This window comes from Anguilla rostrata, chromosome 11 (assembly GCF_018555375.3).
Source record: "Anguilla rostrata isolate EN2019 chromosome 11, ASM1855537v3, whole genome shotgun sequence".
NCBI lineage: Eukaryota > Metazoa > Chordata > Actinopteri > Anguilliformes > Anguillidae > Anguilla > Anguilla rostrata.
In genome coordinates this window covers 15,400,589-15,413,529 of record NC_057943.1, presented here as the reverse complement: position 1 = coordinate 15,413,529, position 12,941 = coordinate 15,400,589, and the positions used below count along the sequence as shown (strand labels likewise).

Sequence of the window (12,941 nt, the reverse complement as noted above, 5' to 3'; positions counted from 1 at the left end):
GTCGACAACCCCAAATAAACGCCCATGGAAGCAGAAGCCGATAACCTTTCCCCCATTTTCTTATTATAGTGCTTCTCACCCTCCTCCCCTTCCTGGCTTTGCGTGCGTTGAACTCAGTCAACATCCTCAGCTTCAGCTTATTGTCTTTTTCCCTTTTAGCACAGAAAGCAGTAGCGACTCATGTGTCATATCACAAGAGAGGCAAATACCATATAGTGATCCAGTTAAACGGTTAAAAATGAGCAGAAACCCTGTTAAAACATGAATTGAAATGGTACTAATGGGTATAAAAAATGAATAAAACCAGATTTATTTTTTATCTCTCTTCTCTGTCTCAAACTTGAGCAAGCGTTGCCTCCCTTGTCTCCTCTGACCACTGCTGGAAACATGAGGCAGGGAGGCCACTGTGTTCCCCTACGGCCCCCCGCAGTACAGCTTTACAGTCAGGCTACATCCCTGCCCTCATATAAACCAATGCATGTGGAGGACGGCAGGAAGCTTGCATTAGACAATACAAGCCTGACCTTAAACTCCCACAGTAACGGCGGGCCCTCAGAACGCTGGAGGTCAGTCCCGGGAAGGCGGAACGGAATGCGTGACAAGTGGAGTGGCGTCCGTCCACAATTCCATCACGCATTTTATTAATCTGCTGGGTATTTTCACAGGCTCGGAATGACTAATTGCTGCAAAATACACGAACCAATAAATATAGGAAATAGCTGAATGATAATTAATCTTTAAATATGACCGTACATGTGCTTTATATTCTTGCAAGGCGTTTATCGAGGTTCTGTGAAGAAGAACCATGGGGATCATTTTCATGTCCTTAGTAAACTTGAAAACTGATAGTAAGCCGGTAATGTAAATGTCAGTAATAATAACTGTTCAATAAAGAAGTTAGAATAAAAAAGCAACTGGTACCCTTCCTGTCTCTACTGAATTTAGGAAAAATAATACTGCATGACCTCGCTATATGACCTCACTTCTTCATGTTTTAGTGCAATGCTCTTGTGATAGGAAAACGCTTAAGCAGCCTTAACGATGAAGAAGTGGAGTGGTGATTTTTCCGCTGGTGCAGTGGAGCATTTGATCCGGAGTGGAGCGCTGAATTGTATACCGGCAGAGCTCCAGGGTTGACCCTTGTCTCAGACAGCATCCCGTTCCGCCACGTTGCGCCCCCCTGTGCCTGGGTTCAGGTCCCCCGGGACGTGTGAAGGCAGGTCTGGAGGTTCCCCGCGCGGTTCCCCCGTGGGGTCTGTCCCGGCATGGGGCCACCGCTCTGCCCTGATCCCCCTCTCTCATCGTCCCAGGCTGCCACATGGAGTCATCAGCACTGATTATCCGTGTCCAAACAGGCCACGCTCACTCAGGACTTCATTTACCCCGCAGACTGAGGAGGAAAATTGGTTCCAGATTGACCTAATCTTTTCTGGAGGGGAAGAAATCAGCGGGCATGAGTGCGTGTGCATGCGTCCCCTGTATGCGTGTGAGAGAGAAATAATGCGTGTGTATGTTTGTCCCCTGTGTGTGTGCGTGCATGTGTGTGTGTGTGTGAAAGACTGAGATTAAGTGAGTGTGTGCATCTGCATGTTGGTGTGCATGATAAAATGTTTACAGTCAGAAGTGGAACAACAAGGGCCGATCTGTTTCTCAGGCAAATGGTTGGAACAAAAACCGGTGTACAGACCGGCCCTCCAGGACTGGAGTTGTGCACTCCAGGTGTATGTGCATGTGTGCGAGTTTATGTATGTAAGTTTGAGTGCGATGTCCTCGATGAACCAGCTGCTCGCATTACATATATGTGTATTTCTGGGCGAGTCTCATGATCAGGTAATGAGAGAGTAATTATCAGTAATCAGGACCGGGGCCCATGGAGCAACAGAAAGGCACGTACCCAGCTGCAACTCCCTGCTTGCTGGCTGGAGTTCCTGGCCTAGCCTCATGGCCTGACATGGCCCCAAAGCAATCTGAGAAAGAGCGGGATGAGCGCACAGTCTGGGGAGGGCAACGTGCTGTGGTACTCTCACCCCCGTCGCTAATATTAATCTGTGACCGAGGGATTGGATACAGAGATGGCAAAGGTCTTTTTTTTCATTTAACCTCAGCGCTCTGTAGTGCTTTAAAATTGGCCCATAGTGTCTGCCCTGCCCCAACCCTAAGTCTTAATCAGTGAAGTGAATATGAAGCTGGATGCCAATGTATGAATCAAGCTGTGAAGGTGAACAGCATGCAGTGTGGAAAATGTCTTTCTTGGCCTGGGTTCAGTCCAGTAGTGGTTCATAATTAAATGGCTTCTTTTTCTTCTACTCAAGCACACACTGCCTTTTGGCAAGTTCAACGGTCACCAGAATCCATTTAAAAATTATTAGTTGCATTCACAACCTTCAGGTTTATATCTTCAGAGAACATAGTTTTATTAGGGCTTTTTAATCTCAATATAAGTGCTGAGCATTTACATCACAATATCTGTGACACCATATTCTGAACCAGGCGAGTACTCCTAAGATTCTGTAGTCATGTGTGACCATTCTATAAATAATCACAATAAGATACAATGCGGTTATTTATTTTTGTTGTTAGGCACTATTCTGCATATGGCCTCATGTTGAAGAATGTGCCGGAGGTGAAATTCACGGGCCCTGGTCTGTGAAATGAAAGTACAGTCTTTGTTTGAGAGATGTCTGGAGAGGAGGAGGAGTGTCAGTGAGAAGTTAAATGGGACAGTTGCACAGCAGGAGAGGAAGTGTGAACATAAGCAGCGGGACAGTTTCAGGGATAAATCCTTGGGGAGGGGGGCAGTTGAGCCAAGGTGATCTCCATGTAAATAGAGTGAGCCGGAAAAGGAGCGTTTTTGGGTTCGGTGCCGGGTGGAGGGGATTACCACGTCCATTATGAGTCTTCTTCTCCACATTCCCCCGTCTTTGACGCTGCGGAAGGTCCTAGAAGATTTACTCCTGACCTGGTGGTCCGCTTGTGATTTCAAAGCATTTGCTGTCACTGTTGTAAACAGTAAGGAAGTTTTTCATCATGCTCTGTAGTTCTATAAATGAGCTGGGAATCTGGGAGAGGCGGGCGAGCCGTTCAAGCTGCCGTGCGCCATCGTCATGGTGCTGGAGATGAGTGACAGTGCAGCTATTGGGGCCGCCGGGTGGTGTGCCGCTTGATCAAAGGCCAGTCATGTGAAGTTATGCAGCCAATGGGGCCAATCACACAATAACGGCCATTTCAGGAGACAGCGATAGGCTGCGGAACCATTCTCACCTAACCATTTTAATTATTTTCCTCTGCTGCACTAAACTGCCTCGCCTCCATCTCCTCTATGCCAGCCCCAAAAGAAAACTAAATTAACTCTTTTTAGCCTTCCAGTGAGGATGAGGTAATCCAGATGGAGGGACATTCATTTTCATTGTCTGGTCTTGGTCTTAAGACTGAGTATGGTAATCACCTTTCAGCTAAGTCTGGGATTTGAAATGGGCTGTAAGAGAGAACGGCTGTTTGTTCTACACGTTGAGTGTTAGGGGACAGAAGAGTAATTAAAAGGAAGGATGGAGAGGGAGGAGAGTTAGTTGGCCGAACAATGTAACACAGCACAGGAAATTGATTTAGGGGTGCCAGGGTGATCCTGGCTTGCCACCGAAGTGGCTGAAACCTTCATTTGTCGATGCAGGCTCACAAGACCCATTGTAAGGATTATTGAGGGGAATACTCCTGAACCCCTCCACCACCTTCCAACCAGGGCAGGTAACACAATATCCCAGGAGGAGGTTTGTGGGTTTAACCTCTGACCTCTGACCCTTCTCAGTGGCTGTTCAACTGGGTGTGAAATCATCAGATACCTGGGTTAAACTCAAAATCCCTGCTAACTATCTGCAGCATTACACACCACTGCAGGAAGGCCCTGGGAGTGCAGGGAATTCAGCTTTTCTTACCACCCTTCAGCTCTTCTGAAATCAAACATGGTGAAGGAGCTCTATGGTTATATAACTCACACTACAGAATAAGAATAGGTTCTGCATTTATCAGCGAGCCATCCTTGCTGGTAGGGCAGAAGTGGATTTAAGCAAAGTGGGGGGTGGAGAGCCCTGGCTGGAAGTATGTGATTGGATTAGTGAGTTTGGCCAGGGGGTAACCTGTTGGGCCCTGGGGAGTCTGCCGTTGCAGATGTGTGGATTACGTGGGAAAGGCTCACACGTGGGGCGTGTCCGCAGAGCGAGGGGGCTGCCACTGTTGCCGTGGCTGATCCGCACTATGCGCGCAACACCTCTGGGAGCCATTTGCGGAGCGTCGCTCACAGGGCTTAGGCCCAGGCGCCACATGGAAATGGGAAATTAGCTGGAGGCAGCGGGTGGGGGAGCGGCAGGCCGGGGGTTTTGGTGCTGTGAATGCTAGAATGTTTGTGCAGGCTTGAGGGGATTCTGATAGGAAACAGGCCGGAGGGGGGTGGAGGTGGGGGGATTGGTCCATTTTGGGTACTGGAGACTGATCCCAGAAGCCTGTGGGCCTGAGAAGTGAAGGGGGTTTGGTCGACCTGGTGTGGGAGCTGGAGGGACAAGGGGGTAAAGGTTGGGGGTCCATGAAAATATGAAGGGCTCTACTGGCATCTGGTTGTTATCCCTGCCTGAGGGGCGGCAGACTCTGGCAGCCCCATGGAGCAGAGCCATGGTTTAACCCTTCGCAGGTTGCCCCCAGCTGCCCTATGACCTCATGCTTCACCACCATGTTATTCTCATGCCCTCACTGTCCTGCCCCCACTGCTCTACTGCCCTGTTATTTTTACACCCCCACCCCCTGCCACTCCACAGCCCCTGGTCCATGGCTCTGCGATTCTTACGCCCCTACCCCCTGCTGTCCAACAGCCCTCGGACAGTTGGGCAATAGGATGCAGGCCAGAGAAGGGCACTGTCAAATTCTGGAGCCAAATAAAATCAAAAGGACTACTGTCCACCTGGCTTGCAGGAAGGAGACAGGAGAAATATTAAGCCATAGACTATATTCTGAATTTACACAAAGAAGCCAAAAACTAAGACCTGTTCTTAATCTGTTCTCTTACTAGCAGTGATGTTGATCGGATTTCACTGGAGTGAAATGTTGGTCAGTCTGAGATAAATTGTTCTGAGAAAGCTAAGACAAGGAGTCTGAGAGTCTGAAGTTGTAAATTTTGAAGCTTTGATGATTGCTTTTTTGGAATCAAAGTCACACAAAAAATTAGCATTTGAATTTGAAGCAAAAAGCACTTACTGCTATGAGCACAGAAATATTATACAGTATTCATACATTCATTTTTTTTTCCATTTTAAGCGTCCCAGTAAATTTTATTAATGAAGTATTTCAAGTGGTCTTATTTTTGATGACTACCATAAAGTGAGCTACACGTCCATTTTTATGGGTCTGTAATTAAGTTGGCTTCAGGTGATAAATCGTTCAGGGTTTCTGAATGTGGGACTCCGTCACACAGAATATTGTCACGTTTAAAAGATTGTTAACATATGCAGCGGCTAGCCAAGTGCGTTGGGGGGGGGGGGGGGGGAGGTGGTGGAGTGTGTAACCATTCATACAGTACATGGCCTTTATAATCTGACACACAGTCTCCCATTCAGCAATTTAATACATGCACAGACCTTTATATACGGCCCAGTTTTATTTGTATAATAACATTTTGGCCAGGCTATTTTATGTGTTTTGCAAATTTGAGTATTTATTATCAAGCAAAGGCTCAGCAAGTTCCCCAGTGACCATGGGAACCCAAGCCACGCACATAAGAAGTGGAAGTATTTTGTACCTCAGGCCCAGTCAGGCTCTGGTCTGCACATTGAGTCAGGGAAGGTGACAGTGCCTGACAGACGTTCAGGCTAAAGCCAGGGAGGAGAGAGTAGCCTCTGATGGACACGCCGGGACCAAAGTGTTCAAGTGTTCTTCTCTCCTGTGAGAAATGAAGCGCAGGCCAGGGAAGCCCCGTGATGCTCCAGGGAAGCCCCGTGATGCTCCAGGGAAGTCGCTTATTAGTGCTAATCAGCCTGGCCATGTTTGTGTCATCACCAAGCAAGCAGTTGTGTCTCTGCCAGTATCCCCACCGAGAGTCAGCTCAGCGATCTCAGAGATGACTAGAACAGCGGGAACAAATCGAAGGATTCTCCTGATGCAAACATGTGGCTCCAGGCAGACCTCTGTTTGAAAACATATCTGTCAACCTTACAGAGAAAAATGCCTCTCAACTTTGCATGGAGACATATTTAATATGTAGAGAGGCATGCATAATAAGATTGCTTTCAGTTCTAGAAGCCTTCATCTCAGTTTCACATTTGTATAAACATACATGTTAGCTTAAATACTGTATGAAAATAACCATAGAAAAGTGATTTAAGCATGGTAATTTAAGATTTAAGAATGAGAAAACGATCTGTTGTCCTCTTGAGAGTTTAAGCATGGAATCCAGGACTAAGGTGCCGCATGAACAAATGTTGCTTAATGATGGAGAGAGACAGAGGAGAAATTTATCTAAATATGCTAAACAAGACCTGAACTGTAAAATGGGGCTTGTATACAGACTTTAAGGCATTCTTCTTGTCGATAAATATTTAAAAGATATTTTGAAGATAGTTAAAACAAAACATCTGCCTATCTCAGCTGTGTTAGCCTTCATTGTTTCACCCAGCCCTAATAGTGCTCTGTCTCTTTTCATTACCTGATTAATTTAGCATTTGGTTCTTACTCATGTCTGTGTCCCTCAGACGCATAATAACATCTCAGTGAATCCCAGCAACAGAGATGTCTGATATACAGTGAAATATGCACAGGCAGAGACAGAGAACTTGGCTACAGCATTACAATGTATTAAAAACAGAAACACTCCAGACACTGGCTTGGCATTGAAGGCATGATCGTATGCAGAACTCACTGTGCATGGCAGAGCAATCTATGGAGAGGGGAGGGGGCGGGGGTGGTTGGGCTGTGCATGACCACATTTCTGATGCGCTGTTTTGGAAGACTTCAGTAAATGGCAAGATCCGGGAGGGTAGAACCCAAAAACCTTGCCTCCTGCTCTGATTTTGATCACACTAGCTGATCAGAGCACAATACTCTCTTTGAGAGAAACATTCTCATAGGTTTCATGTTGTATTTGTTAAGATCTGATATTGGAATCAAAGCCAGGTCAGCCATCAGAAACCTACACATCTTCCGTGCACTTGAGAGAGAGAGAGAGAACCCGACCACACATTCCACCCAACCATCATCTGCTTTCAGGGGAAGGGGAGAAGGGGATGCTTGACTTCACTGCACTGAAGCAGAAAGATTTTTATATGCTGGTATATAACACAGGGGGCTCTTCCACGCCCCTCAGCTTGTGTGCACGCATAGCCCACAGCAGAAGCAGTTAGCAGATTAAACTGTTTGTGTGGGAAGTGAAATACACCGAGGTGAAGAAGGAAAGGGGCCACATGTTTTCTCTCCTCACCAGAACGCAATGTATTTACACCACCTCCGAGGAGGTCTGAAAGGTAGAGAAATTGTCGCTTAGCTGTTTTATGATTATTATTGTTGCACTTGATGATGAATGACTATGTTTGCTCAGGAATAGAATTTTTAAATGTCCCATAAACTTGGATTCAGTCTTTTCCTTTGGACTGTTAACACTCTGCGGCTGAAAATCATTACAGTGCATGGTAATATGAGCTTACATGAATCATTTTGTACTCATTCACTGCCTGCTTAGGCCTGGTAGTAGCTCCATGTGAGGTAGACTGTGTGTGCAGACTGTTACAGGTCAGCAGGGAGGGAAAACAGTGATAATGACACAAAAGCAATAACCCGACACGTGCCCCTTCGCTCCCATATGGACTCAAACACCTGATCTGGAGACACATCAACTCCCATATTCATTACAAGAGCATCAAAAGAAGATAACACACACTCGTTCTTTCTCTCTCTGTCTCTCTCTCTCTCATATACACACACACCATCTCTCTCTTTTTCTCTCTCTCTCTCATGCACACATACACACAAACACACTGGCATGCACGCGCACACACCAGGTTTAGTTGAACATAAACAGCATTGTGTATCGCATCCAGAATCATATGCTATGAATGGCCTGGGAGCTCCAGTCTTGCACAAACTTCTTAAAAGCCTAAGTCATTGATGTTCCGCCGGCTCACAGACCACCCATGCCTTACACTCACACACTCATAGACACAAATATTGAGACACAGTGGCACTCCCTCAGTACACAAAGAGAAAGTGAAATCAACACAGATAGACAAACCTCTGTCGTCCTTCGGCCACATTGATCAATGACTGTCAGGTTTAGGAGCGTACACAAATAAACATAGTTTAGGCTACTGTCTAACTGACTAACTAACTGTCTGTGGGTCACAGGCCCGAGTCGATGATAACTTGTGCTAAGGTAATGACCTCAAAGTGCCAGATGCACTGAAGCGTGGTGTCACTTCCTCCTGCTGGCCATTGGATTACCTGTGCTGTTTGTGTTCTTATTAGTCATTTTTCTATCATGTTTCGGGTTGTTATTGGTAGGTAGGTTTAGTAGTCCACATCATTCAGGGGACCCATAATTCAGTGAGTGATGAAACCATTTGTAATAGAAGTAGATTAATATGAAATGTCTTCCCCAGTGAGATAGCTCCAAACCTGGTTTCCAAGAAAAGTTTCCTTTGTCACAATCTTTTCGCAATTTTCTGGCAGGAATAGTGTCCTGGAGTGGGAAGTTACCATGGAGAAGCTCCAGGTCTTGTCTCACACACTTCCTGCTTCACTGAAAGCAGTAGAAATGAACAGAAGAGGGGAGCGGCAGGAGGGGTGTAGAGAGGGGGAGAGATGTGGCCAGCTGTACCCTGGAACACAACAGATTTCATGGAGAAAAAGCAGGGCACTCAGCATTTGAAGTATAAAACTATATTTGCAGAAACCCCCTATATTTTCTGCACATGCAAACTAATGTGTACATGCCTACAGAGAATGAGGATAACCTGAGTCAAATTATTCGGAAACCAGCTACCTACATTAATGATGATCCTTTTTCATTTTCTATCTTGCTGCTTAGGTGAGATTTTTAAAAATGATCCTATAACCTTTTGGATATTTGGTTATACATTGTTGCATAAACTATAACATAATACTGCACCTTGTGTCATCAATGCTTTTTTTTAAAAAACCATGCAGTAATAATTTTGTCATTCTTTCTTTTATACCTTCCATGTTAGATCGCTTCACCCAAAGGCCAATTAATGGCTTTGTGTATTCATTCATTGGGTCATTATTCACAGCTGAGTATCCTTTTGTGATTTTCCAGCAGCCTTCTGTACAAGTGGACTTAATCATGAATGCTTGCATAATGCCTTTTAAATATTCTGGGAAGATTCTGATTGTGTAAGCACTGATGAGATGAAAGGCAACACTGATTGTGTTTGAAACATTTGCTTTATTTGAGGTTTTCTCCCTTTTGTGCACCCTGCACTTGGGGCACTTAGTTATTTTTTTCCACTATGTCTGAATAATGTGTTTTTTTTATTGGCCATATGGTTTTCCAGTGAATTTATCCTGCTTTAACCTGTTTAATACAGGACTCTTATGTGTGAGAGAAATTGCAGCTTTGACAGTTTTCTGCAACAAGATTTTTTTTCACAACAATTGGATTCTGTGGTGAAGTATGAAAGACATAATGATAAGATAAATATAAAATAAAGAAGGACCCAAAGGGCAGGTATGTGTTTCAGAATAGTTGAGTTTTAGCCCTATTTATCACTTCAGGTAAATCGATATCCAGTCAGTGGGAGCAGAAGTGCTGAATGGCATCTCAGGACCGAGTTTCAGCACTGCAGATCGAGTTGTTGGAAGCGGTGGCAAGCGGTGCTTCTTCCCTCCCCCTGGATGAGAGAGTCTAAACTACCAGTGCTAGAGGGAGGGGGGGGGGGTCACTGCTGCCAGACAAATCTAACTGCCTGGCAGCCGGAGTGGTGTGGGCTGGCAGAGTTCTGTCTCCACAATGATGCAGAAGAAGAGTGAAAACGATCATTCTAATTTAACACGGGCCCCTGTGATCTAGTCCTCTTCTCTGGGACATGGAGGAAAACTCCTGTCACTGCATCTCAAAGGATCTGAGGTTACCATGAGATACACAGGCTAGAGCACAGGGTGTGGAGACTGCAATGATAATTACTGCAGAGCAGAAGTAACCAACCCCGTTCCTGGAGATCCACCGTCCTGCAGGTTTTCATTCCAACCCAAACAAAGCACACCTCATTCAACAGCTACATATCTTATTGAGCTGCTAATTAGTAGAGTCAGGTGTGCCAAATTAGGGTTGAAATAAAAACCGGACGGGACGGCAGATCTCCAGGAACAGGGTTGGTTACCACTGCTGTAGAGTAAAATAAAATATACACACACACACACACTGTACCTGCATATAAATGCATTTTTTAGTATCAGAGACCAGACCAGGGCCAGATGCTGTCTGTAGTTGTCTGCCAGGAACAGCGCTAGTTATCCATGAAGGATAACTTCCTCTGCTTTTCCCGCTGCAGTGCAGGATGTACACGCAAACATAGGCTCGTCTCAAGTGTTAATTACACCGCCCTTCCCTCTTCTCTCTCTTAGCATTAAAGCAGAACCAAAAACAGTCCTATTTGCTTTGGAAATCTTCCCACAGCAGGAACGTGGAGTGGACAGTCTTGCCTCCTCTCTTTGCTCCTGATGTACTTAATGCTTTTGGTTAAAGTGAAACATCTATTAGACCCACCAGCCCCCCACCCCAATGGCTTCCAGCTGGACATCCTGACATTGCATGACATTTTCCACTCATGGGAATAATTGAAACATATAGCTGACACCTATCGGTTATCTCTGCAGTTTGTGATAATTTTTATTACAAGTTGCTAAATTCTTATTACATTATTACAGTTATTACATTATGAAATTCCTGACAGTAAGTGTTTCTTGAGAGCCATGTTAGTTGTGGTAGTCACGTTCATGTTTAAATGGACATGTTTTATTCCCCAAACCCACAGCTGTGTAACCACAGTCAGTCCGCTAGAAGGTGAGTCGAGGCCAAGCGGACGCTGGACAGGCCGGGCCAGAGAGAGGTCAGACCCACATGGAGAGACTCCTGAGTGAAAAAGAATGATATATTACGGCCTCAGTTGCTCTAAAGCACACAAGCACTGCCCCGGTCAAAGCCACCTGCTGAGCTGCATTCAGACTTCTGGCAGCAGTGACCAGAGGAAAGGTCAGCTCACTGGGCTCCCCAGTCAAAAGGGTGGCAGGACGTCAAGCGCTTCCAGCGCTCACTACTGCCCACCTTTGTGCACATAAAGTCTGTGATACTTTAGCTGGAGAGACATTCCTGCTCAGTGACCATTATGGCAAGAGATATTACAGCATTATTAGATAAAGATTTTTGGACATTAATGTTTATTTATGATGCAAGATTTCAAGAGGGGGTTCATATGGTTTACATGAATTTAATATCATTTAGGATATAAATTAATAAAGTATAATTCAGGATTCGGGGCACAATGAATACGCATAAACACAACCCACTTAAAGATGCGGAGAGGCAGAGCACATTTGAGAAAACTGATGCATTGAGACTTAAATATACTTAGACTGTGCCCCACATCCACCCCTCTTGGTACATACAAACAAAAACAGAGAATATTACACATTTTGTAAGCTGAACTTTTGACTAATATTTGAATTTGTGTAATAACAAAAAGTGAACCAAGCCAGCTGGTAAAAACAGCTGGTAACAATTAACCCAATTTCTGAGCAATCACTGGACTTGAACATCATTGGAATGTTGACATTCTTGATTTCTCTGTAGCTCTTAATTTAACATTCTCTTTTTGAGAAAATATCTATGTCAGCACTCTACCAAATCTGGTGTTCTGTTAAACATTGCAAATCACTTTTATTATTATATTATTATTATTTTAATGATTAAAATAAAATAATAATTTATTTTTATTATGATGATGATGATGATGATGATTATTATTATTATCAAATAGTGCGTGCGTGCGTGCATATTTCCTCCTTTGTTGGAGGCGGGTCTCGCTTTAGAGTTCTTTGCGCTGCTAAAGAAAGGCGGGGTGGGTCTTTCTGAAGCTCTGACTAAAAACGGACTTCGGTATCAGGGACTGAAAATCTACTGGGTAGGGGTAGGGATCGCTTAGTGTGGGAAATAAAATCACGCTGTCAAGGCCGTCGGAGAACAGAAAACTGGTCCTGGGTCTAGTCAACGACAGGGACATTGAAAACCGGTCATACTATAAAGCTTTTCTCTTTATTGCAGGGGGAAATCTGAGTCCGCTCATATTATAACTTTGATATTAGTTAAACGGAAGATCCGAATTTGGAGAGGATGAAAGAATTATCACCTATCTCCAAGAATATGATTCTGTTTGCTCTACTTGCGATGACTGCCTCTGCGTCCAAGATGAATGTACCGCGACTACGGCTGTCTTACAAAGGTAGTTTTTTTTAAAAATCAACTATTATGTGTTGTACTGTCTGACAACATAAATAACGCATGAGGGTGTTCAGTAAATGTGACGGTAAAGGAATGCTGAAATTGTTACCTTGACAAAGTTACTCTGAACAATACATTCTGCATGTAGTAAACAGTACAGTAGATGCTCTGCATTTCACACCCGGGTTAACCCTATTGAATGGCACGTTTGAACCAATGTAACATGCAAGGCTATACAAAATTATAATAACTTCATATTGTGCTCTTCATGACCTAACAAATCAAACAGATGCACAGTCATCAGGATTATACCATAAACCAGAGCTGAAAACCAAAGGCAAATTATATGGCATCTGTCGTGGTCTGTGAAATAACAAATTTGAATTATTACCATTAAGAATCTACAGAAATCTACAGATCAGGACATTTAATGCTGCTTTTCATATATGTTCAAACA

The 12,941-nt window shown here is 44.4% G+C and overlaps 1 protein-coding gene across 1 annotated transcript in view; it reads left to right on the top strand.

The window, feature by feature from the left end:
• Window positions 1-12,113: 12,113 nt before the first annotated feature.
• Window positions 12,114-12,941, top strand: part of sema3bl (sema domain, immunoglobulin domain (Ig), short basic domain, secreted, (semaphorin) 3bl) — a 37,343-nt gene continuing 36,515 nt past the window's right edge. The window contains exon 1 of the mRNA XM_064298193.1: window positions 12,114-12,485. Coding sequence (XP_064154263.1) covers window positions 12,377-12,485 — 109 coding nt within the window. The 5' untranslated portion in view covers window positions 12,114-12,376. The remainder of the gene's footprint in view (window positions 12,486-12,941) is intronic.